This window comes from Cinclus cinclus, chromosome Z (genome assembly GCF_963662255.1).
Source record: "Cinclus cinclus chromosome Z, bCinCin1.1, whole genome shotgun sequence".
Classification (NCBI taxonomy): Eukaryota; Metazoa; Chordata; class Aves; order Passeriformes; family Cinclidae; genus Cinclus; species Cinclus cinclus.
The window spans coordinates 77,060,418-77,083,402 of NC_085084.1; the positions used below are offsets into that span (position 1 = coordinate 77,060,418).

At 40.8% G+C, this 22,985-nt stretch overlaps 1 protein-coding gene across 1 annotated transcript in view; it reads right to left on the reverse strand.

Moving 5' to 3' along the window:
• The window catches only part of DNAI1 (dynein axonemal intermediate chain 1), a 139,195-nt gene that overhangs the window by 73,787 nt on the left and 42,423 nt on the right, over positions 1-22,985 (reverse strand). The window contains exon 13 of the mRNA XM_062513179.1: positions 2,100-2,347. Within this exon, the coding sequence (XP_062369163.1) occupies positions 2,100-2,347 (248 nt within the window). The remainder of the gene's footprint in view (positions 1-2,099; positions 2,348-22,985) is intronic.

Below are 22,985 nucleotides of genomic sequence, written 5' to 3' on the forward strand. Positions count from 1 at the left end.
ACAAAGACTGTGTCTCAGACTAGTGGGGTGATCGTGGGGGAGAGTAGAGGATCTTTGAGCTAAATATGAGAAAAAAAAAGCATCACTTTCTAGAATCATTTAATGCTGAATAAAGAATAACAATCCAATGTCTCAATCTAACAGATAGTCCATGTTGCTTTTCATCACATCGAATGGAGTGAAAACCTTTTCTAAACCTTTTAGGTGGTATTGACAAATTCTGATGCTTCACATCTTTCCAACAGAGGTACAAGCTCTTTGGATTGCTGTACAATCGCATTACTACTAATTCTGCCTGCTAGTTTTGAAACAATTCTAAAGTTTAGTAGAAATATAGGTACTTTAGTCACAGAATCACAGAATGTTTTGGGTTGGAATGTTGGAACAAGACCATCTTGTTCCAACCTCCTTTCCATGGATAGAGACACCTTCCACTAGACCAAGTGGTTGATCAGAGTAATTTTCTTATTGCTGAAGAATACTAGCAGTTATGATTCCCAGAACTCAACCTGTAGATATAAAGAAGCAGGAGCTTCTTTACACATCTATCCATACCCATATCCATATCCATATCCATATCCATATCCATGGAGTAGTTTATTTCCTTTTCCTAGACCACCTAATAATTTTTTTTCACATCTGAGCCCCACTGCTGCCAAGTGGTACATGTAAACCTACCCCTAAAACCCCCACACAGAATGCCTCCATTGCTGTATGTACTTGCTCCTGGTCTGCAAGGAGCAGGCTGTTAATAACACCCCTTCAGCATACAGTCCTTTCCAATATCATCTGGGGCAGAAGGGATCTGGGATTTTTATGTCTCTAGTGTGCAGTAACAGCTGCAACTTCCCATAGCATGCTGCAGCAAGACCATGAAAAACTTCACATAGGACCTACTGTTTGGCCCAGTTATTTTACTGGAAGCCTCAATGGCAGTGGGAAAAGCTCCAAAGTTTTCTTTGTGTGTGTATGTCCAGGCTATTCTGTTAATCTGTTAGAGGAACTATAAGTATCTGCTTGAGGAAAAGCTTTGGACAGATAGGCAGGAAATATGAAATTCATGTCTTCTCAGAAATGTTACATTTGCACAAACTCTCTGTTTATAACAAGCAGAGGTCTAGCTCTTGGCATATTCCACATTCATCAGTGGTCCCATCAGGTTCCCTTGATTTCCTGGACTTTTACTGGAAGATGCAATAAAAAGGAGCCATGGCTGGGGGACAATCCATGCAAGGCATCTGCCAAAGTTCAAGGAACTCATCCAGCCTAAGTCAGGTGACAGCCATCGTCACCACAGCAACACCTTTATCCCCAGCTAGCAAACCAAACACACTCCCCTGCACCTCAACTTGCTCATACAGACCATGTTGAAATATGCGCTGTCACACTTATACCACTAAGAACACGATCAAAAGCACATATACCTTCCAATGCCTCAGTCTGTGCTTAGATTATATTGCAGATACAAATAGTTAGCTGGATGTAGCAACATATTTACCCTGACCCTTCACAGTAGCACCCATCTGGTAGCTCTTTGTGGCAGATGCCAGAGAGGCAGTAGTTTAAGAACATTACCTGCACATCACAGTTCTGAATTCACTAGAGTACTTCAAGGCCAACTAAAAGTCAACTACAAGGTAGTGTGCCTTCAGTCCTGCTGGTAGCCAGTCCCACAGGCAGCTCCCCCTGGACTTACTGTACCCAACAGAGCTCTCTTTTAGGCCGATATACTTGTTTTACTTGTTTTTATGCACTCCTCATCACTTGCTGCTCTGCAGTTTTCTGTTTGGAACACAAATAGTGTTGCATGCTGGTACATACAGAGGATACCACTTCTCCAAAAAGAAGTAAATTATAATAGTGAAAACTAAGGAGAAACAATTGTTTACAGCAAACTTTTGCTCACATGTTTAGTGTCTGCTGAGGGCCAAGGATTCGTGCAGTTGCCTTGCTTTTATGAATATTTCAAAATTAGCTTGAAATACAACTTAATCAATTGCATGTATTAAAACAGCACCTTTCCCCATACAGGACTTTTCCTGCTATGCCCAAGGTCCATGCAATTCGAAGTCAGTCACAGGAAAGCAAAGCACCCTTACCTGCCACACTGGCTCTGTGTGCTTTCCTGACTTGGCACTACTCTTGTAGCTGGGCTGGGAGCATGCCTTCTTCAGGTTGTAGACGGCCACGTTGCCGTCGTAGAAACCCACTGTCAGGAGGTGGGGGTGGTCACTGTGGAAGTCCAGGCACATGACACCACTCCCACTGCTGAAGGAGTACTCTGGGAAGGAGGGATTCTTCAGGGTGTAGACCAGGAGCATGCCTTGGCCCTGCTTCATGAAGTCATCTAAACAAGGAGATATCAGATCAGTTTCCAGGATCCTCAGCTACTGAAAGGTAGAAACAGAAAGTTCCCACCTATGCCTGAAACCTACCTGAATGCAAAGTAACCAGTCACAGAACCAAATGACCCTATTGGTGTGCCTGTAACTGAACATCCTTTACACCATTGATATGCCACCCCCAGGACATAGACTGAAAAACTAATGTTTAAGTGTGCTTTTTTCCAAGGAGAGAGAGCATCTTGGAGGAGAAGTGTGGAGGAAAGAAAAAGTTTCGTGGACACTTCTTTCATTGGGCTAGTATTACACTTGTGGGCTAGGACTTGACTACACTGCAGACATGCAGGCTGAACCAAGGATAGCACCATTTCAACTTCTGTATTAGCAATATTTGATATTTCAGTCTCCACTACTTTTTCAAAGAAAAACATTTCATTAATATATCAGTTGTCATTACTCATAACCAGACAATGTAAAAGTCACTATAACTTTGTTTTTTATTTATGTCTATGTCTCCCTGCTTGGCACAGAAGCTCTATTTTTTTTTTTTTTGCCAAGACTTTCCAATCCTTTTTTTCCCTATTTACTTTACTTCTTTGTGCTGCCTGAAATTAGCTCTTCCTTTTCTCAGTAGGACCATCTTTCTTTTGTGTTTTTTTCTTATCATGCCCTGACTGTCTCTGCAATTCTTAGGGTATTTCGATCATGTAAAAAAACAATTTCCAAATTCTCTGAAAGAAAGAAAAGCTGTTGATGTAGATAAGCTCTCTAGAAACAAAGAAGGAACTTTGCTAATCTATGAAAACAATACTGCCTCTGAGAGCATCCTAGCCATCCAGTGCTTTTTATTACTGCCAATGCCCTCAGGCACACAGTATATGGGAAATAAATTTACTGCTTTCTGTGCTTCAAGTACTCACCACACATTCTGTTTTCAGAACACTCCTCTCCTTTTAAAAGTGCTTCCTACTTCTCTTAACATTTTGTCCAACCTGCAGGATCAGGTCTTGGTAAATGTGTACTCCAGTGATAACACTAACTTTAGAGAACTCTCCTTAGTAGTAAACTGATTCCAAGTCAACACGCAGGTACAGACATTGTGTACTTCATGTTTTACAGGGCAACATAAAAGCATTCAAAGAACCAGTAAAGAAACACACATTAACAAAACTATTATTGCTGCTTTGTACTAGATTATCAAAATAGAATATTTTCATGTCTCGCTATACTGGGGACAAATGAGGAAAATAGCTTCTTTATTTTGCAGAAAGTTGAGATCCAGTACTGGCATTACTCTAAACATACCTGACCCCCAATAATATTTCTATTTTTTTTTTTTAATGACGGGAAACCTTATTAATTCTTGCTGAAAAGGAAGTGAACTTACTTTCTTCATCAGAGATTTCCCAGTTCTTTTCATCCACAGAATTGTCTTTGTTTTTAGCCAAGTAATGTAATTGAACTGATATTTAGTTGAGGTCCATGCATGATAAGGATGAATCTGTGCTCTCCTCAGAAGCAAAAACAGGAAGGCTGTGGAAATGACCACCAGGAGTGACTCAGGGCAGAATGAATTCAAATTGGCTGGATAGCCTTGGAATTCAGCTTATTTCCTTCATGCTCTTATTTCTCTGGGAGTGGGCTGACCAGCCAGATGTATTCCCAAAAGGTCTGTAGTATACATTAATTTTCTACCTCTTAGCACGGTGCTGAGGAGCAAGTGAGAGCTGCCCCCATGTTCCCTGTACAAATAGAAGAGGAGACACCTCTACAGGGGGTGACTCAGCCAGAGATATAAGTGGGGTTTTGGAGGTGGCTCTCTTCCCAGTGATCTCACAGGAACAGAGACCACCCACATTCTTCAGTTAGAGGTGATAGAGCAGGCCTTCTTCAGGTGAAATGCTGAAAAACTCAGCTAAAAAACTCAGCAGCTTCAGCAAGTCCACCTGGGGGTTAGTCTGGCAGGAGAAAAGCAAAACCTTGGGAAGAAGCTCTGGCAGAGTGAAATGCAGGATCCGGTTTGCAGATTATGACACCCAAATGTAGGTCTGTGTACAGCTGGCTGTGCACTCCGAGTCCAAGCTCCTGCTACCATCAGCACCTTAAGGGGCAGTTTTCTCTGAGTACTGATTTACTCTCGAGGCTCCACTGACTGCAGTGGCCACTACAGAATGTAAAACCCTCCTTAATCTAAGAGCTGAAACCTACTCATATTGTCTCCTTTATATTATCAAATATCAGGAATGTGGGTTAAATCACAGATGTGTGAATACCACATGTAAGGCTGAATAATATGATTGCTAAAGTACAGCCTATTCTTGATGAAAGGTAATGGGATGAGAATAACCCACAATTAACACTGAAGCATGACACAAAAACCCCAGTAAAACACTAACCTGCTGAGCATAGGCATATAAATTCATTTAAATGTAGGGTGAATTCTCATCCAGATTACTAACCTGTGACATTCCAACATATTCTCAATGAATAATTTTTAAAAGGGCTTATTTCATTAGTGATATTCAGTGTTCCAGAACAAGCAAGTACAGCACATACCCACATCAGCACATCTGTGCTGTAGCTTAGAAGAGCAGCATTTTCAAGAAAAAGGTTTTTGGTTTTCAGTAGAAACAAGTAGACTACTGCACTTTGCCCCAAAACACTGGGCAGACAGACTCTCAGGATGTAGGGTGAATAAATGCTAGAAGACCACGGACCACAGCCAAGCAAAAGGTGCAGGCCCAAAACCTGACAATGGTGGACCAGTGTTGGAAGCGAAAGCAGCAGCTTCAGACCTGAGACAGCTGCTCTGCACCTCATGGTTGCACCAGTACGGACTGGAAGAGTAGAGAATATCTGCCCATGAAGACCCATGAATTACAAACTAGTGGGTTTTTTTTTTCTAAGACACAAGGGCTGGAGATTAATTTAGAGATATTGGACAGTTTTTCTGATAATTAGTGCCAGCAGGACTTGGTCTTTATGGGAAGACACAAGGCAGCACAGCAAGAAGTGAACAGACTCGCTGTCATGAGGATCCCTCAGTGTTCACCTGAGCAGAGGCTAAATTTTAGACCCTGACATGTAACAAGAGTATGAAGGAAGGTAAGATTTGCTAAGGAAAGATGCAGATAGCATGATTACTGGTCTCAGCATGGAGAACTGAGCCTGTAAGCATCACATGCAAACAGAACTAGGTTTCAAACCAACTATGACCACTGCCTAAAATACTCCTCTGCATTTGCCTTTAAAACTAGACAGATTCACCCCAAGTCCTTTTCAGAAAAATACTGTAGTGGTAGAAAACTATCCCAGCATATTGTTGTGATATCACCAAATAGTTTATGCATAGCAATAATCTGAAAAGCATCTGAATCCTTTGTTCTGATGCTTACGAAGTGCCTGTTTTAATAGATTTTTCATTTATATTGCTCCTTATCTAATTTAAAAGAATCAGCAAATGTCCAATATCAGAACAAAGTCTTTTGCTTGCTGGACAGATTTAAAAAAAAAATTATTTGTATCTTTCTCTCTTTATTCATGAATAAAGCCATGAGACATACACGGTTTTCTTCTATTTCCCCCAAAATGCTTTGTGGCTGAACCATTATGCTCAAAGCAACAGGATCCTCAAGTCAGAAAGCACAATGCTTAAGGTAAATCCTGCTGCCACATAATAAATCTCAGTGTGGGGACCCTCCATGGATATGAGTTAAAGCCAGTATTTTTACTACACAAGTAGCCAGTGCTACACTTTCTTGTGTGATAAACTGGCAATTTACTTTCTCTTTGGAGGATTTAACACCCAAAACACTGCAGCCTTAGATCCTGTGATGGCTTTCTAAACATCAAGTCTGCAACCTGTCTCACTGATATGGCTTGATACGACCAAAATATCATCAGCTTAAAAGAACTACTAGGTCCTAAATTCTGTCCTGTTGTCCTGTAAAAGCCCATCTGGAAATAAAAAGAAAAAAAGAAAAAAGAAAAAGAAAAAGAAAAAGAAAAAGAAAAAGAAAAAGAAAAAGAAAAAGAAAAAGAAAAAGAAAAAGAAAAAGAACATTTGCAAACAGCTGATTGTTTCACATTTCACATCTATACATGCACTTCTACTCTCCCAGATACATTCATGCTTTGATGAACTGGCTGGCTGGGGCCCTATCATTTAGGACTGGTTTTCTAAGAAGCCAAGGGAAGGGGCTGGCTGTGCATTACACTTGGTGAGGCAATCTGCTCTATGGAGGGGTGATCACTTTCACAGATAAAATTATTGGTAGCCAGAGATATATCTCAGCTATTTATTTTTCTTTCCAATATTTAAAGTGTAGAGGACAAAAAAAAAAAAAAGACCAAATTTTCCCTAGCAAATTTGGAATCTTCCAAACCCTGAACACAATCTGAGAATACTCCTATGCTTCTATCTGCATAGCATAGACAAGATGACTGAGCAAGTCATAAATTAATGAATTTTCAGTACAATTTCTTTTTTATCAGTGAGCAAACCCTGTGCAGCAGGGCACTGAGCACAGGCTAATCTAACCTGCTGTGAAACAAGTTGAGTGACCTTGCACTGCTCTAGCAAGACTCTCTCCTGGCTTATTTAAAAGAGCTGTGTCAATCCCACACTTTGCTGCAGTGGCAGAATTGGTGTGCTGTAAGAAAGGAAGCAGCTGGCACTTTGAGCTTACTGCATGCCAGTAGTTCTGAAAAATCAGAAAAGAAAAAATCTTTCCAAGAGCTCAGAGAGCTTGGGCATGTAATGAATGTGTTTTCAAAGCTTTTCAGGAATAACAATAATATATCAAAGTTTTATTGCACTTGAGAGTGCTTTAAGCTTGTATATGCAGCATTCCTTTTTACATAATGAGAAAGGGCAGCCGAGGGGACTGCCAAAGACACTACAGCACACTAGAACAGGCAACAGAGCTGGGACTTCAAAGGACTTTGCTCAAGCAGACCACATCCCAGGATCCCTGAGAAATTTAAACTAGGATCACTGGTGCTCATTCTGTTTCTATTCCCTGAAATGCTCAAAATACTCGGGTACACCATACTGGTGTACAACACAATGTCATGTTGATATATCTCACATCACTATGGATCAGGCTATGAACCATATTGTGGGCAATGAAAATATGAATATTGGACTTTCAAAACAGTCCCTTCCCAGAAAAGAAAATATTTTGAGAACTCATTACTTCATAACTCAAGGCCAGAAAACCTCTTTTTCCAGATCCAAAAATGTTACTGGCATATCCTGTTTTGAGCCTGATAACTTGGTTTTGGCAAGTGTATGCATACTTCATATGAAGATCTCAAAAAACAGAGCAGCCACTGTTTCATTTTGCAGTTTATTTCAACATTTAATCGCTTTGAGTGATTAAAAAGCTCCACCTTATTCCTTATTTGACTTACCTGGCTTGCCACTGCTAATTCTTATTATGCCTACCTTGACTGGATAAAGGATTTCTTTCACATCTCATGATTCTCTTTATTACAATTCTTTAAAAACTAGTCACATTCCAGCATACTTTTGATAACCATCACAGCCTGAACTCAAAAAATCCCGTTTGTTTTCACCAGCACTGCATAGAGAGGACTGCTTAGCAAAAAGCCAGGAACCAACATTAACTTTGCCACATCCAGTGAAAGGCACTGCCTCCACAGCTGCAAAGAGAAAGCCACTTCTCAGCAGACATGTAGAAGAGTAGAATATGAAGAAACTTTCCAGAAATAAGCAGAAGATATCACATGGCTAGGATTTGTGCAACGGCCAGACATAATTAATTTTGAGCCCAAATTTCAACTGGATGTTGTTCTCTTTCAACATTTGGAGCATGCTCTCCAACTCTTGAATCAACTTGGGGCTCTTTCTGAACAACCTACAGTTTTTCTGCATGTTTTGAAAAATGTTGGCTCTGGAATCAAGCATAATATTTCATTATTAGTCTCACTAATGTTTAAATAATATAGCTACTGCTATTCATGATTCCCAGTTTGTACACCAGAATCATGTTCAGTCACCTTGCCAAGATACCACACTAGGGACTTAAATTTCTTACTTGTACACAAAACTGGGGTTTTCTTCCTTTTTTTTTCTTTTTAAGAGTTGCTACCTTCCAAAATACAATACTCCTTTTTGTCTAGAGAGGTATAATACATTGACTGCACTAAAATGCATTTACTTTGAATAATTCCAGTTTACCACAACATTAATCACTCTGTATGACAGATCTGTTCCCAGCATGATTTACAACTTCACCTGCCTTTTCATCAGTCACACATTTCATCTGCTGTGAGTTTATATTTCCCATCCACAGGACCAATAAAAACAATGCCTAGATCCAGGGAAACTACAGCACCCCCTCTGAGATACTGCCTCAGATGATAATTCCACTGGCATTTATTTTCTGACATTTGTCAGTGGAATTTGAATGCCCCTGTTGAGACCACCTGCACTGGCCTGAACTCTGTGAGCACAGGCATTTCCTACAACAAGGAAATATGTACCCTCCAATTAGCAGTGTTGGTACTGCAAGATCTGCAAATGCTGAGAAAGTCCACCAGTGCAGAGGAGGCAAATGACAGATCATTTTGGCTTATGCTGATTTAGATGCTTGAATGTCAAATTTAACATTCTGCTTGACACCTTTCACCAGCTGCTTAACTAATCCCTGTTACTCCTGATCCAGTTAACATTTTTAGCTGGGGCTCTTAGGAACTTGCAGTTTGGATAAGAGAGGTACAAAACCAGAATTTCAAAGTTGTCCGGATATTTTAGAGAAGACAAATCTGACACATGATGAAGCAAGCTGTAATTTATACATGTCCTGAGGCCTTGTTGCTGCCCTAATATATGCTGCCCACACATGTCAGAGGCAAGACACCTCAGAAGCAGAGATGGATAGAAAGAAATAGCCTTTCTTACTCTAAAATACAGTCTGGGAGAGAAGTACAAGATAAATCACAGTCAACCAGGCCAACAAAAATGAGTATTTAGGAACTGCTGGAACCATGTACTGTTTGTCAGGGCCTGTGAGAGCAGAAGCTCTAAAGCAAACAAAAACAGGGGAGAAGGGATGAAAAACATAGCACTTTCCTGAAAAGAACAGGAATATCTGTCTTTCATCTCAGTTCTCCCCTGAGAGTGAGGTGAGCAGGTAAGCAGTGCAAAAAAAGGAGGAATATGTGACTTGGCTGAATTTGCAATGCTCTATTACAAAACCAGTTTTCTCATTCTGATCAGACAGGTTTTTTCATCATGGGTCTAGCACACTATAATTCTTCCTTAAATTTTCTTCTTTAAATAAGATGTTCATAAGGGCATGATTTTACAATGTAAATTATAATGATGCAGCTGCCTGTATTTATGAAAGCTAACATCCTGTTGAGAGAGGGGATTCTGCCCCTCTGCTCTGCTGTCATGAGATCCCACCTGAAGCGCTGCATCTAGCTCTGATGTCTTAAGCATATCAGATTCAACTGATATGCTTGGAGCAAGTTGGAGCAAGTCCAGAAGTGGCCACCAAGATGATCAAAATGATGGAGCACCTGTCCTGCGAGGGAGGGCTAAAGCAGCTAGTCTGTGCAGAGCACTCTGGAGCTGGGAAGCCAGACAGGGGATGATCCTCTTGTTACATAGCAGGCAGAATTTGGTACAACCACCTGAACTTTCGCTTCGTTTTTTGTTGTTTTCATTGATATAAGCTCCATTTTTGATAGTAAAATCAGGTATTCACTGTTTAATATCTGAGGCTCACTTTCCTCTACCCCGTTCTACAAAACTGGCACATTTGAGAACACTTTCAACTAACTAAATATTTAATAGTGCCATCAAGTGGCCAAGTGAGGGGCTTCCAGGCAGCATGCAACCATTAGAAATCCCCAGCATCATGCCACAAATGGACATCGACAAATGTGCTGCCTCTGGATAATCACACCAACCTGCAAACAAGCCAGGCTGTCATCATTTTAGTATTCCTGACCGGAACAGCTCTGAGGGGGATGCACACACTGCAAGAGATGCTTATATATTCCATAATTAAGAGACAGGAAAGTTAGCATTTTATGGCAGTACTGTGGTCTCTTGGAAGCAGACAGATGATGCCTGATGAGACGGACATGTACAGCTGAGGACACAATGAGAAATGATACAGAAGCTCTGAGAACATTTCTGAAGACATTTGGCAGAAGACACAGATTTGATAGAGGAGCAAGGAAGAAGCAGAGTCATATGTATGGGCACACAGTCAATTTTGCACTAGCATGCACCATGAAAATTAAGAGTAGCCATTATAGATCCAACACCTGCCCCTAAACCATTTGCAGCAGTGGTTAACATCAAATGTGTAGGGAAGTGCATAAAAACAAGGCATAAAACCAGTGATATTTCTTCTAGAGGACTGCCTAGGCCCCTACTAATTTGTAGTTAAGTATCTCCCAGGTCCCTAATGGACCTCCTCCCATTTTCAGTGCAGCCAGCTACTGAACATTAAATCTGGACAATATTTTTCAGCATTCCTCTTTGTAAAAGGCTGGGATATAAACCAGATATTCACTTCTTTGACAGAAATTGTGGGGGTTTTTCTTGCTTTTATTTTTAGTACATGAAATATTATGCAGCTTAAGCAGGTATGTTAAGTGTATAATTGGGGGTTAGCATAAATGGATTCTAAGAGCTACTAAAAGTAGATTTCAGAGAAGAAAAACTGGTCACAAAAACAAAATTAAAAAGAACAAAACCAGAAATGTCTAAATATTTGTTAGTCTCAAACAGAATCACAGAATCATAGAATGGCCTGAGTTGGAAGAGACCTTATTGATCATCTTGTTCCAACTCCCCTGACATGGGCAGGGGTACCTTCCACTAGACCAGATTGCTCCAAGCCCCGTCCAACCTGGCCTTGAACACTTCAAAGGACAGGGCATCCACAGCTTCTCTGGGCAACCTGTTCCCATGCCTCACCACCTTCACAGTAAAGAATTTCTTCCAATATTTAATCTACACCTACTCTCTTTCAGTTTGAAGTCATCCACACTTGTCTTGTCCTTATATGCTCTTGTAAATAGTGGCTGTAGGCTCCCTTAAGATAGTGGAAAGCCACAAAAAACTCTGAAGCCCTCCTTTCCAGGCTTAACAACCTCAGTTCCTTCAGCCTCTTCTTATAAGAGAGATCCTCCATCCCTCTGATCATCTCTGTGTTTCTCCTCTGGGCTCACTCCAGCAGGTCCCTGTCCCTCCTGTGCTGGACTCCAGCTCTGGATGCAATGCTCCAGGTGGGTCTCAGCAGAGCAGAGCAGAGGGGCAGAATCCCCTCCCTGCCCTGCTGCCCATGGGGCTCTGGATGCAGCCCAGGACACGTTTGGCTCTCTGGGCTGTGAGTGCCATGGCTGGGGCATGTCCAGCCTCTCACCCACAGCATCCCCAAGTCCTTCTGGGCAGGGCTGCTCCATCTGTTCATGCCCAGCCTGTGCTGATACCAGGGGTCACCCGACCCAAGTGCAGCCCTGCACATGGCCTTGAACTTTATGATGTTCCCAGTGACTCACTCCTCGAGCTTGTCTGGGTCCCCCTGGATGGCATCCCATCCTTCAGGTGTGTCAAAGCACCACTCAGCTTGGTGGTGTCATCAAACTTGCTGAGGGTGCACTTGATCCCTCTATCATGCCATTAATGAAGATATTGAAGAACACTGGTTCCAGCATGGATCCATGAAGAACTCCACTTGTCACTGATGTCCACTGTGACTCCGAGACATAGACCACTACTCTCTGGATATGATTATCCAAACAATGCCTCACCCAACAGTCCATCCATCCAATCAATCTCCCTCCAATTTAGACAGAAGGATGTTGTCAGGAACCTGTCAAAGGCCTTACAAAAGTCCAGATAAATGACATCTGTGACCCTTTCCTTGTCCTCTCCTGCAGTCACTGCATCACAGAAGGCCTCTGGTTTGTCAAGTAGGACCGACCCTTGGTGAAGCCGTGCTGGTTGCCTCAATTCACCTCCCTGCTCCCCATGTGCCTTAGCAGAGTTTCTAGAAGATCCCATGATCTTTCCAGGCACAGAGGGGAGCCTGACCCAGGTCAGTAGTTCCTGGAGTCCTTCTTTATGGAATCCTTCTAATGGAATCCTACCATTTCTCAAGATAGGTGCAATGGCTTTCCTTTTCCAGTCACCTGGGACATCATCTGACTGCCATGACTTTTCAAATATAATGAAGAGTGGCTTGGCAACCACATAATTTCATTGGGTCCCAAAGACTCAAGTACATTCAGGTTCCTCAGGTGGTCAGGAACCTGACCTTCTCTTGCAGTGGGAGGGACTTTGGGAACCCAGTCCCCAACCTGCTGTTCATCCACTTGAGAGGTGTAGGAAGAGAGGTTGCAATTGAAGATTGAGGCAAAAAAGTTGCTGAGAACTTCAGCCTTGTCCTAATTTGTTGTTACCAGTTTTCCTTTTTTTCGGGGGGGGGGGGGGGGGTGGGGGGGTGGGGGGGGTGGGGGGTGGGGATGTTGCACCTCATTTGACCTTCCTCTTCTGGTTAATAGATCTAAAGAAGGTTTTTTGTGTCCCTTGCCAGGTTCAGTTCCAGCTTCGTCTTGGCCTTCCTCACTCCCAAATTGCTTGAATGACATCAGTTTGCACTGTATACTGCAAATAGTATACTACAAAACAATAGCTTTCAATCCTTTGACCAATTAACAAAATCAGGGGGAAAAAGATAGTTTTGGCAAGAGAAAAGAGGGTTTTTCAGAGTGAAATTTCCAAAGAATAACAAACTGTTACTAAGGAATGGAACTGGTCCAAAAGTTTCACATAAAGCATCAAGTATCTATGCAAAACATGGGGCAAATTTTGGCATATGCTTAGATATGATGGATAAGGGATTAAAAAACAAAACAAATCACAGCATCACAGGATAACTGAGGTTTGAAGGTATCTCTTCAGAACCTCTAGTCCAATTCTGCCTTCTTAAATCAGTGTCAGTCAGAGCACAGTGTCCAGGACTGTGTTGTCAGATTTTTAAAATCAGCCTCTCTAGAGTGTGGAAATAATGCTCTTCTGCTCAACCATCTCCACAGTAAAGAAGTTCTATCCTGCATTTCAAGGGCCTTTTATCTATCTCAGTTCACATCAATTGACTTTTGCCTTTCATTTGATAGCACTGAGAAGAGTCCCTCTGTTTTTGTCATCCCCTTCCACCAACTATTTATCCACATGAGAAACTTCCACCTTTCTCTAGTGGCAGCCAGCTTTGTAGACCTGTAGCTCTGAGAAGCCAACCAATAGCTGATACAGTTGTCCTTCTATGAAGATCTCTTATACAGTACTGGAAACCACTTCATTACACACCATTTGATGGAAGAAGCTGGAGACTGCCAGTGAATCCCAGCCAGCTCTCTCATACCTGGAGGACTCTGATAAGAATAACTTATTGAAAGACTTTGCAGTACCTCTTGGAGCAATACCTGCTGCCTTTCTTTTATTGCAGGTGAGCCTTTTCCCAAGAGCAGCCACTTGCTAAATTTCATCAATCCATCATGATAATGTTGAAAAATTAAGGATGCATAGATTGTAGACTCATACAGAGTGAGTCTCAAGTTCTTGTCTCATAGCCAGAAAAACAGAAGTGTAAGGATCAAACAACTCAAATCCACTTACATGATTAACTACCTTGATCCTTCACTGATACAGTTAAGCATCCCTGAACACTTTTTCTCCCTACCTTCTATAGTTGACTTAATTTTACAATGCCTAAAAAAATACTCAATTTTATCAACTCCCACATATGCTACAGCAAAGTGATACCCATGAGAACACACCATGCAAAATAATTTTTCAAACCTCCCCACACAACATGAGTGGTTTTTCACAGTGTGCTGATGTTAAAAGTTTCCAAAAAAAATTGCAAATTTGATTGGCACTTATTTTTCAATGGCCAAAATTTTCAAAGTATTCCTGATAGAATCTTAACCTGAAGAGGCCTATCATATGAATCAGTGGAGGTTAGCATCCAGATATTTCTGGTTATATTCTACATTTTGGCAGCCTAGTAAGTATTACCAAGCATGAAGAGAAGAATTGAAAAAGTATGATTTAGCTCCCTAAGCAGAGATGAACAGAGGAAGATTTTACATTGTAGAAAATATGGTTTTGCTTCATAGCAGCAAGAAACCAAAGGTAAGTTAAGAAGAGTCTGAACAGCTTACAAGTTTCAACTAATGGAAACATTACAGTAGATAGATTTCCTTCAGGTTTTTACTAATGCATTCTGCTGAGAAATGAACCACACTCATCTCCAGGACAAAAGACAGAAAAGTCTTTGGAGAAAAAGTCTTTAATAGGGCCTTTTACATTTTCTTTGTACCACTCTGCCCCAGGAATAATGACAAGCCATCTAACTTCAGGAGCTTACAAAGTAACTTACATATTGCTGGAATTAATGATGGAATGTGTTCAATGCAGATTTGTAAAGTCTAAGACTAAGGAAGATAGTTGTGATGAATAAATCCTTTATTTGTTCCTATGCTTAATCACTTCCACCATTAAAAATTCATTTCCAGCTTTCTGAGATCTCTAAATTTTACTTCCAGTTGCTAGATTATGTCCTAGATGAAAAAGTAAGATGAAAGAGTTCTTTTCTATAAGATACCTCCTTCCTTTCCCTTCATGTAATTAATGGACAGTAATCAAATCACCACTTAATCTTCTTCTTAACAAGCCAAGTTGAATTGTATAAGAATTTAACTGTGAGGCATAGTTTTCAAACATAAGCCATGTTTTTCATCTCTGAATGTTTTTCAATTTTAACACCCATTTTTAAGACTGAACTATTAATAGCTGGATACAACATTCCAGGGAAGATCTCACAAGCATCATACACAGAAGTAGCACCTCATGTCAGACCTGCCCACCCCCCCATCACACACATTTCTGCAATTCCTTTTTCAGGTTCAGCTGGAATTTTTCTTTCTCTGAGTATACACCAAGATAGGAAAATACTTTCAAGTCCAGTTTCATGACTGACACAAACCAATCTAACCATCGATGGCTTCTAAAAATGCTGATCTCTCTTCTCCCTTGCCATCTTTTGACTCCTTCCTCTGTGTTCTCACCCCAGTGGACCCATGTTTGTTGACCTGGCTGAAAAAACCAAAAATTTTAAATGACACTGCCATCTTTGGGTACTGATAATGACATTACATTTATGTAACACTCAGTCTATGTAACTAGCAATTCCTAAAATAAATCTAAGGAGCACTAGGTCTTTAAAGCTGCCTGGTGACCCAGCTGTCTGATTGAATGCTAGCCAGCAAAGACAGCTGAGTAGGAAAGCTTTCTGCTCTTTGCATGGGATGGTTGGGAAAAGTCAGGGGCTCTGTCTCTACAGAACAGAATCACAGTGTGATGGCACAAGTCTGGAGAAGTGGCAATCACGCTTGAACAACCTATTCGAAAAAATGCCGCTAGAGTTACTTCCCTTCTATGGGAATTGCTGGTATAGAGCCTGCTGTTTCTAGGACTCCTCTACAGGATGTGAGATGAATGCTGATCTGGGTATTTGCTGTTTTCTGTAAGACCCTTGGCTTATTTTTTTCATCATTAAGAAGTAAAACAGCATTGTGTGACCTCATCTGGAAAGACACAGACTCTCAAGGCAGAAAGGAACCTCAGACATGACAGCAGTGAAAACCATGTAAGATAATTGAAACAGGCAGGCAGAAATCCTGCCCACTCTGCAGTCCCAGGTCACCGTGAAGGAGCTGTCACACCAGTTAGCTCTGAAGTCAGTCTAAACAACAAATAGACAGCTGCATCTCCTAGATGGAAGAGAAAGACAATTAAAAATTGGTTCTGCTGGGAGAAGTGCAATGCAGGTCACTCAACACATAAAGTATTTCTACTTTAAGTCTTCCTGCAAAATATTTTTGGTCTGGATGAGGGCTAGAACTTCTCGTTGGTTTCCTTGTACCTTGTAACGGCTAGATGCCATAGCTGGAGCAGAAAGGGCTTCAAATTAACAGTAGAAAGCTGACCCCTGGTGTCGGGAACAGGGACATGATAGAAGACAGCAAGGAAGGGAGACAGCTCCGCTCCTGAGTGCTGCCACACAGTCTGTGTAGTTCTGCAATAAGATTCATTCACTAGCATTCCTTCAGACGAATGAATAAAACCAGCTGATGAATGAAAGCAACAGGCTACAGTGCTTGGCAGGAGTGTTGCTGTTTTCATTTCTATGCTTTCATATCAGTTCCTGCTCCACAAAGCATCTAATCAAACAATGCTGTACAGCAGAAAATGAATGGTTTCCTTTAGAGAGCTGCCTTGCGATGCTGGAGAGTACAATAGGATTGTTTGTAAATATTTGATTAGAAAAAGCAAGTAAAAATGATATGAACACATGATGCTAGCCACCATTAGCATATGTGGTACTAAACCAAACACCTCCGGAGTGACTCTGCCCATGCAATATCAAGATTCAGACAGATCCAATCTGTAGAGATTGGATTGACAGCAATTACCATAGTTTTCAGAGGATACAATGAGTACTTTCTTCTACTCCATCTCTGCACAGCACACAAAAGGGAGAGTGCTCAAGCATCTTCAGAGTTTTTATGTAAAGCCTTAGCCCTAATTTTTCCAGTCAAAATAGAGGATAGTTCTCAGGCTTGGAAATAACCCTTTCTTGATACTCAGTGTTCTTTGAAAATTTCCCAAGCGGTAGCAAAACACCTGATGGGTCACTAGCCCATGCACGCTCTTCTGTGGATGTTTTAATGCAACAGAACTCTATTTTGAAGAGGTGTTCCCTTCCAGGACTCTCTCCCCTAATAGAGGGACATCAGTAGGGCTGTGATGAGCCTCAAGCTGCTGTGCAGGCACATCCACACAAGGAATTAAAATAACCCTGCAGCACAGCCACGGGGAAGGAGGCTCTTCTCCAGGAAGGATGCATCCTTACTTGCCTACCTGGCTGAAGTGGGAAATCCCTCATCTAATTCCCAGTCCAATGTCTGTCCCTGTACTTCTGAATTTCAGCTTTGGAGCTATAACAAGCCCTCTGGCAAAGTGTGCTGGGTGCATTTGTGCAGGTTTTTGCTCCAGCAAGTGAGTCTGAGAATGCTGAGACAAGCTGCTTAAGAGGAGATGAGACCCTATCCTGTTGAGCTTTAAGACACTGATTTCAAAAGTGTCACACATTTGTCACAAGCCATCAGGCAGAATTAAGCCTCTCCCAATATAATTAGAGGCCCACTTCAGCCTGATCTTATATAATTCTTTAAATTTACACTTGTATGAAACCAACACTGCAATAGCCAAAGGCTAAAATAAAATCAGTATGTTAAGTTCTTTTCGACAAAAAGGAAAAATTTTATGTAGCAGTGCAGAAGGCAGACACCATCAAATACCTTCCTAATGAACAGAAATTAGGTATCATTTCATAGCCAGATACTCCAGCAAACCTAGACATGAAATCAGAACACAGTCTGGCGGTATTTTATAGACATTGCCCAGATGACTTCTACTCAACACAGAAAATACCAGTAAGAAGTGGTATTATCCTCATCATCCCAACTGGCAGAAAGTTTTTACTGCTCAGTTATCTCAGACATGTGTTTTTCAGAATTCCTAACCTGCAGCTGTTTGCTGAAACTTCTTTCCACTGTTGAACTTTTTCTGCTTCATCTGGAAGACACATTCTACCCTTTCTCTTAACTAATTCTGCAGTTATGTAAATACGTGTGCCAAGTAAAAGACAAAAATGTATGATTAATTACACAAATACCATCTAGTGCTTCTTGGAGAAAAGCTGATGATTCAAGAAATCATAGAATTCAAATTGGGAAAACAATAGCTTGTTAAAATGTGAATCAGCTGCTGCTCAACATAGAACATGGTCCCAACTGACTGTCATTTGTAAATTAATTGAGATTTCATTTTGGTGGCACTCACCTTGAAAGTCTAGATGAATAAATTTATACACTGCACCAAAACTCAAGAAATAGAATTACAGTTTTAATATTCAGGCTGGGACTTAATGCTGTCAGCTGTAATACCATATGCAAGAAATGACAAGAATTTGTTTCTAAGAAGAAAAGGAGATTGCAATTTTCAGAGCATGCTGTGAAGCCTGGAAGGATTAGAGGCTGTCAGAGATCCTGCAGTACAAGAGGTGTTTAGGAAGAAGCTAAACTCTGATGCCTTTAAAATATATAAGATCCCACTGGGGCTTGGGGTTTGGATGGAAACCCTGAAAAGTCTTTTGCAAATCTGAAAACGTATTCCAACTTGCCTTTGCAAAACTTAATTAATTTTTCACAGTGGGAATAAAATTTGGAAAAATTACATTAAAATCCATAAATAATTCAGCCACAAGAGCAATTTAATCTCATTACAGATAAACTGAGGTGCTTTAAAGGAAGCAAATGAAAAGCAGGGAGCAACAAACTAGCAAAGGTGGACTAGACCCATGACTTAGTAGTAATTTCCTGTTGTATTCTAGGGATAAGTGGAGCTGTGAGCTGGTCTCTCAAGATACATGAAATGCAAAAGTTGCAAGTCATCAGATTTGCAAAGGTTAAGGCCCAGTGGGATTTTACTGAGGTCAAAGAACTCCATTTTTTTAGTAATCACTGCCTCTACCTTCATGAAATGACACTGCTTAGAGGGTCATGCAAGGAGAGAGACAAAAGCTGCAACACGGCTGCCAGTTTCCTGAAATCTGGAGTGCTGCGATAGCAGGAAGTTTTCTTTCCAAGTCTCAGCTTTATTCTGCTTCTGCTTTGTTTCAGATCAAAACACTGCTAATCCTCATGGCAATAAAGGAAGGTTTTAAAACAAACAGATTACACCCTGAAGTTATAGAGGGCAAATAAAAAGAAATAAAGTCTTTCAATTAATCACTAATCTCATAATGCCTTGTCATCTCTGAATGATCAGACCTGGCAATACCATGCCACACTCAGGGACTAAGTTTCCTACCTACCAAACAAAATTTACCTACTCCCTGAGAGACAAACTCTCAATGCCTCTAAGTGTTACCTTTTCCACTTGCAGCTCTTCCTGTTTTCTCACTTTCATATGTAAAATAACTCTGCTGAAGACATCATAAATCCTTATGTTGTTTGCAAAACTACTTAAAATATATTATTTTTATCATAGCCAAAAAGATAAGCATTCCACCATTTCCTGTGTTATTAATTTCTGTCCCACAGACTGTTTTAAGGGCATCTACAAAAAGAAACAACTATTAATATGCTTGTATACTTGTAGTAACTTGTTAAGTTACTACATCAAATATAGAGATATTTTGCCTACAGTGGTTTGTAACAAAAACTACATACACAGTCTTGCTTTTAAGGGTGGCTACTGTGTGCAGTTGAGCAAGGGACAGATCAAGGTACATAGAGAAGATACACAGAGAATATTTTGCATGCTTTATTATATGCATTCCTACTGATTATTTTCTGCACTCTAACATGACTCCGGGGTGTTACTGACAAAAGTCTTGCTGAAATTGAGGTAGACAATATCCACTGATCTTCCTTCATCGATCCAGGCAGCTGTTTCATTGCAGAAGGCAATCAGATTGATCAAGCATTATTTACCCTTGTGAATCCATGCTGACCACTCATGACCACCTTCTTGTCATCTGTGTGGTAAGAGACAGCCTCCAGAATGAGGAGCTCCACCATCTTTCCAGAGACTGAGGTGAGGCTGACTGGCTGGTAGTTCCCTGCATCTTCCTTCTTGACCTTTCTGAAAACTGGGGTGACATTTACTTTCTTCTAGTCCTTAAGCACCTTTCATGATTGCCATGATCTGTCAAAGATGATTGTGGGCAGCCTCACTATGGTGTCCTTCAGTTCCCTCAGTGCTTGTTGATGCATTCCATCGGGGTCCAGGGACTTGTGCATGACAGGATTGCCTAAGTGTTCCCTAACATGATCAAAGCAAAGTCTTGCTTCCAGCCTTCCTTTACACTCATCTTTTGGGTCAGAGATCTCTGAGGGCTCTTCTAATCAATGAAGACCAATGCAAGGAGGTGTTGAGTAACTCTGCCTTGCCTGAATTCTCTCTTACCAGCTTCCCCCATCCATTAAGTAACAGGTCCATGTTATCCTTTGTTTTCCTTTTGTTACTGATGTATTTGAAGAAGATAATCTTGTTGTTCTTGACATCCTTAGCTAGAATTAATTCCAGATTAGCCTTGGCCCTCCTTGTCTCATTTTTAATTGTCTCATTTGTTATTCTTAACATTTCTAAATTCAGTCCAAGTGGCCCATCTCCACTTGCACCTCCTATGTGTACCTGTTTATGCCTGAGTAATGACAGGAGTTCTTTAATGATCCACATAGGGCCTCTCATCTGCTTTACCTGATTTCTTGCTTATTGGGATGCATAGTTCTCAAGCCTGGGAAGAAGTGATCCCTGAATATCAACCAACTCTCTCAACACATCTTCCCTGCAGGACCTGTTTCCACATAATTCTTCCAAGAAGACTCCTGAAAATCCCCCTCCTATTCCCAGGGAACCACTTGCCAAATTGCAGCCACCACACAGGGATTCACCACTGAAGTACATCCTTAGCTTGAAAGACTGTGGATCCAACTGAACAATGCAGATCACTCAGTCGTATCTAAGCCTGCAACAGCAACCTTTTAAAAAATCATAACAAAATTCTGTACAAATTATTCATATGATTGAGCTTTTCAACAGCAGTGCTTCACTACAGAGGCTGTACTCCCATAGTCATGACACATTAACAATAGTTCTATCTTCTTAACAAGGATTTTAAAAAATGTTTGAGCTTTAATAGCTGATTAACCACAGAGTATGCATTCACTGAAAAATAAACCTTACAGAGCCAACAGCATTTCTTATCTGTGTGGCTGATTTCACAACCACAGTTGCATGTGACAAACAGAGCAAATGGAAAAACCTCTCAAGGTGGCTGGATCCAGAGCCTTTTCTTGTGAGGCAACCATAACAAATCCATAGCATACGAAACTCTTCCTTAAACGAATACATGTGCCTGCCCAAGCCCTGAACAGGTCTTATGCCTCCTGGCATTCATCAGCCCTGATTCACTTACGGAGCACTATGGAGGCAAAACCAATCAATTATTTTAGTTTTCCTCTACATGGACTCGCTGGAATACCTCTGAAGAAAGTGACATATAAATGTGAACTACTGTAAGATTGAAAAAGAAAAAAAAAGTATTTTTTGTGAATCTACCCAAGTTATAAAACCTCATACTCAAAGTTCTAACGCAAAGAATAAAGCCTGGATCTTTGGTCTTACTACTCTTATTTCTCAGATACAAGTCAAGCAAGCAGATTAAGAAATCTGCTTTGTACCCCATATCAAGGGTTCAACTATTAAATATAAAGTAAAAAGAAGGAAACCCAGCCCTTTAAAATACAAAGTGAAATGGAAAAATAGTTAAGTACCTGTCATGAGTAAATACATCCCAGTTAGTAACGCTGGTTTGTGTTTTATCCAGATTTTGCTTTGCTATTTATTGACCTAAGTATTGGATTATCAGGGAAACAGGTCAAGTGTCAGGGTTGGTTGCGGGAATCACTTGCTATGCCCTAAGAGATAAGGAGCTGCTACCCAAGCACAATAACACAGCCAGCAATACAGGGGCTTTCTGGGCAGCCAGGGCTCTTCCCACTGCTCTTGGGCACATACTCAGGACCACTATAACCTCAGGCCCTGACAAATTTTTTGTTACTTAGACTAGTGTGAGAAGTAGAGATGATTCCAGAACTTTTGCTACAGAAAAGTCAAGCTGTGGTGAAAATGTAACCTTAGTATTTGGAGAGAATGCAAAATAAAAAAGCAAATAGTGTTTACATGATAGAACACAGGCATAAGAACATCTGGGGGGGGGAATGAATCTTTAAAATAAAGCAAAAACTGATCCTTTAAAGAGACAGAGTTTAGAACTGTTTTGTCTGTCCTTAAGATCTGTTGACCGTCTTCTCCTACTGAGTCAAAGGGTGTCTCAGTGTGGATGGTTAGACAGTCTTCTGGCAGATTTTCATCACAAGACCATCCCCTTGACATCAATGACAAAGAGAGTTCACCCATCTATCCTTGGATTCTGCTGTGCAAATGCTAAGAAAAGAATTCCCACAGTAACTTAAATGGAGCCATTTCCAGAGACAAAGCTAAGAAAGGAGAGGTGTCAGACTAGTTTTATTGAACAGCTAAGACTCTACAGTACACAAATGTTTTGTCCCCTGTGGATAAAAATGCACTAATCAAATGAACTGGGCTACACAGAAAGGTAAGTGGGTGGAATTTAATGGTCTGCAATGCACTGGAGACACAACAGGATGGCTCAGCAATTTCTTTGATCTCCAGGCTCTAGAAAATCTGTTAATGCATCATTTTCCCCAAACACACCAATGGAGGTCTTTACTATTCCATGCATAACAAAATGCTACAGCAAAAGTTAATATTGTGAGTTGATTGAAAATAACATGTATTAAAAGGTTAAGGCTCAGAAAAAACAGGCAAAGCTCACAGAGTTTATATTATAAATCAGTAATTAAGTCTCCAAATGAAATTCATCTTTCATATGATTCACTTATTGTATTATGGTTATTAGGTTATATTTACTA